General features: G+C 39.9%; 1 protein-coding gene across 2 annotated transcripts in view; it reads right to left on the bottom strand.

Moving 5' to 3' along the window:
* ift140 (intraflagellar transport 140 homolog (Chlamydomonas)) overlaps positions 1 to 4,071 on the bottom strand; it is a 29,797-nt gene that overhangs the window by 16,731 nt on the left and 8,995 nt on the right. For both annotated transcript variants that reach the window (XM_046068391.1, XM_046068394.1), the window contains exon 18: positions 3,284 to 3,504. In XM_046068391.1, the coding sequence (XP_045924347.1) occupies positions 3,284 to 3,504 (221 nt within the window). The remainder of the gene's footprint in view (positions 1 to 3,283; positions 3,505 to 4,071) is intronic.

Here is a 4,071-nt window from a genome sequence, read left to right as displayed (position 1 = left end):
TTTTTAAATGTTACATAAAATATAACATGTATTTGGAAGCATTGGGGTAAAGTTTAGCATTTAGCAGCAGTCTTTCTAGAGGTGTATGCAATATTCTAAACTCTGGGTTCTATATGAAGGCATACTTCAGAAAGTGGAATTTTCAGGTGACCTACTAAGTACTAAGTGATGATAACAGGTGGACATATATCTTCAACGAAGAGGGCTGTGAGATATGGTTGAAAGCCCAAGAAAAAGTTACAGTAGTAAGTAAGCATGGAGGTCAAGAATGAACCTCTATGCTTAACCCTCAAAGTTTGTTAGGAGTCCATATGGACTGTTATATTAGCTATTAGTTACAACAAACACTATAGAGCAGCTAAGAGTGTGAGGAAAAAGTACAACACATAATGTATATTGGTTTAGGTTTTGTGTGCTACAACGTGTTGTGGAAAAAGTATTCAGATCCTTTACTTACTATAAAAGCAGAAATAACCACACTGTGAAAATATTTCACTACAAGTGAGGTCTGGCATTCAAAAGCTTACTTTAGTAAAATTATATAAGTTTTTATCATCAAAGTACTCAGTAGGCAAAACAAATATAGCGTTTTACTATTATACATGATGTTTTTGGATTAGTATCACTGCTGCATTAATGTGTATTTTGCAATTTACTACTGCAGATGTTACTATTTTTTATACTGTTGGGTAGTTTACATCTACAGCGAAGCATCAAAATCTATAAGATCGTCATATGTTTGTAGCGACTATGTCCTGTGAGAAACACGTGTCTCTAAAAAGTCGACTTTCCATGAGCACACAAAACAAAAATACTAAAAGTACTAAGTTACATTCCACCACTGGCTACAGCTATTTAACCTACATTACATTTATTCATTTAGCTGACCAAAGCAACTTACAATTGCTATACATGTCAGAGGTCGCACACCTCTGGAGCAACTAGGGGTTAAAGTGTCTTGCTCAGGGACACATTGGTGGATGGGTCACAGTGGGGTATCGACCAATGGCATAGTCTTATCCATTGTTCCATCGCGACCCCGTTCTAAAGAAACTATGTTAAACGTGATATATTTACATTTACGAACAATTCCGTCTCAACAATGCAGCAAAATACTAATACTCTAAAAAGTCTTATCTAGATTAATTATCAGTAAGTACACTGGTCGAATAATTTTAAATTTCAACACTGCCATGATTTTAAGGAAACTGACTCAAACCTGCTGGGTGAAAGGTGATATAAACACACTGTATCTTCACTATTCTGCGAAGAAAAATAGAAATGTCTACATTTTGTAGAATTCATATTCTAATGTTTCCTTCAGGAAATGAGGGTAGTGTCTTTAAAGAATGACAGACTAACAGTGGAGAAGAACTGTAATGGTTTCATGCAGTGAATGGCATAAACTGAGAGCAATGAGGGTGACTCCAACATCATTCATCAGTCTCTGCTTCACCCCTGAACACTTCCTTGGGTGTTTTTGTTCCTGATGGAACGGTGGAGTTTTGCTTTTAAAAAGAAAATGCAGTGGCAAAAAGACTGTAAGAGAGGGACTGCATTAAAATGGGTAGATAACCCTGCAACATGTCACCTAAAGTCAAGGACAACATGAATGAGAGGAAGTAGCACAGTCTGGACTGAATAAAGACATTCCAACCTGTATCTGGCAGGCTGCTTCGGGAGGCAGAGAGACGAGGCTGAGTAAAACCCCACTGATACACAGAAATTGGGCTGTAAAGCCTCTTCTGATATAAAATTGCATATACTGTCAGGCTGCATTAGCAGAGCATGGTAGTGGATTTTGTTGTCCGTCCACACACACACACACACACACAAACGGGATTTGGGTAAACTTTAACATACATGTTTGAAATGCGTGTCTACAATGGATATTTCATTATATGAAATTAAATACATGTCCTAGCTGAAATAAACTTGACTTCTGGATCGTTAGCCAGCCTATGTCTTAAGTATGAGAACCGTTGTCAATTCAAAGATCTCAACCACAGAGACAAGTCCCAGATGGTACAGTTTACCGCCGCAGAAAATGCATATTCCTGTGGGTGGAGATATGCGGGAATCGAACACAATACCAATCTTTTAAAAACAAAAAACAGAAAAGAAGCAGCAGTAAAAATAGCCATCAATGAGGAACTTAGTAAAGCTGTCATCAAGCCTATTAAACTCTATGGAATATCTGGCCAGCGGATATGCTATTTTCCCATTTGGGTAATGTTTGTACGTGCAAAAGCAAACACTACGGCAGAATTCACACCGTGTGCCCTGAATCACGTATTCTGCTAGAGATAATATCAGATCTTTGCTAAAATCCCATACATGTTTCCCTGACACACACACACACACACACACAGATACAAAGGACATGCACATCCTTTTAGTGACCTGATTCAATGTTTGCAAGAATGGAAAGGACACTCCTTTTCGACCAAACTGGCAGGGGGACCTAATGTGTGTGTGCGCGTGTGTCAAAGTGTGTTTAGAAAAGTACATCCCCTCAGAACCCACCCGCACACTAACAGAAACAGTCACATATATACACATTGAAGAGTTCCTTCCCTGAACACAGACACAGAAAAAGTCCTTAATCATGTCCTATGTTTAAAATTCAATTTCATGTGCTTACATAAACAACAGACAAAAGTTATGCTGTGGTGGTTCTCATTTGATTATAGCATCATGGTATGATACACAAACTGGTGAGCTTAGTCTTAAATATAATTAAATTCCTCATATACAGGATTTAAAATATACTAGCCTTTCCATGGCAGTGGTGTGGCATTTGTTTCACTGACCTGTCAATTGGCTGCTTTGTTCATATTTCCTAGGAATAAGACAAACATTTAAGGAATATAATAAAACAGGCAGTGTTGTTCAGTGCCTTGATCAGTTGTCAGACTGAAAGCATATTAAAGTTAAGGTTACAAAACTATTGTGGTAGTTTCCTTCCATGTTAACCTCAGCAGCCGAAGGTGCTGAATGAAATGAAAGGTGATGAGTGGCAACAACGCCACATTCTCAATGTAAGTCAAAAGCAATTAATTACAGCTCTGCCACTGCAAACCACTGTAGAGCATTCTGAGAAGAGGCAAGGCTGTAACAACAATGCTGTCTCTGTGGCCTTTGATTAGCCTTTGAATTAAGGCCCTTGAGGAAAAGACTGCTGGAAGAGGTGATGACAGTGATCAAACAGGGGGAAGTGCCCACAGCAGGAATGCCATCCTGCACGTCTCCTCCTGATGGCGTGCACATATTGATGCCTTACCTCTTGATGAGCTTGATAGACTTGAAGGCTTCGTCCATATCGCCGATGGTCAAGTAGAAGCTGAAGTTGAGCATGGCGTCACGAGTGGCTTTCTCACAGTTCTCCAGGCCCACAAAGTCTCTGAGAGCTCGCCTGGACACCATATGTGGGAACTGGGCGGCCAACCCCTTTGATGGCTGTGTGGCTGAAATCTCTGCTAACCCCAGATCTCTCTCACCAGGCTGAGAAGGGGGTCGACCAGGTAGGAAAACATGGTGTTAAGATCGGTAAACATGTGGTTCACAGCCAGTAATGAACACAGCATGTTGTGAGGTACGATCATCATTTGTACAACTAAAAAAGTAAAATGCAAGATCCTGGAGAAAACATGGGCTTTGTGGAATGGATAAGAGATACAGCAAACCAAACAACAACAAAGCTTGACATACAAATCTATTCCTCAAGACAAGATCGATGGGAACTGGACACAGCATAGTGGCATCTAGATATTTCAGGGATGCACTTTTGCTGCTGATCTTGGATTTTTTCTTAAATGCAGCAAAAGGGAGACACGATCACAGTTGTTGGAAGTTGGGGGTCAACAATAGTGAAGCTTTCTGAAGGGGACATACACTTACTTCTGGTCGAAAGACACCCCCCCTCCGAAATAATAGCTGGGGTGTGATAGACCAAACAGAGTTTCACATAAGAATAGTGATTGGTGCGAACAAAAACACAAGGAATATGTTTAAGTAAACTCATCATTCAACTATCCAGAGAGAAACACCCCATGCTTTATAAGAAACCCC

This window comes from Micropterus dolomieu, linkage group LG14 (genome assembly GCF_021292245.1).
Source record: "Micropterus dolomieu isolate WLL.071019.BEF.003 ecotype Adirondacks linkage group LG14, ASM2129224v1, whole genome shotgun sequence".
Taxonomy (NCBI): Eukaryota; Metazoa; Chordata; class Actinopteri; order Centrarchiformes; family Centrarchidae; genus Micropterus; species Micropterus dolomieu.
This window is presented reverse-complemented; position numbering and strand designations above follow the sequence as displayed.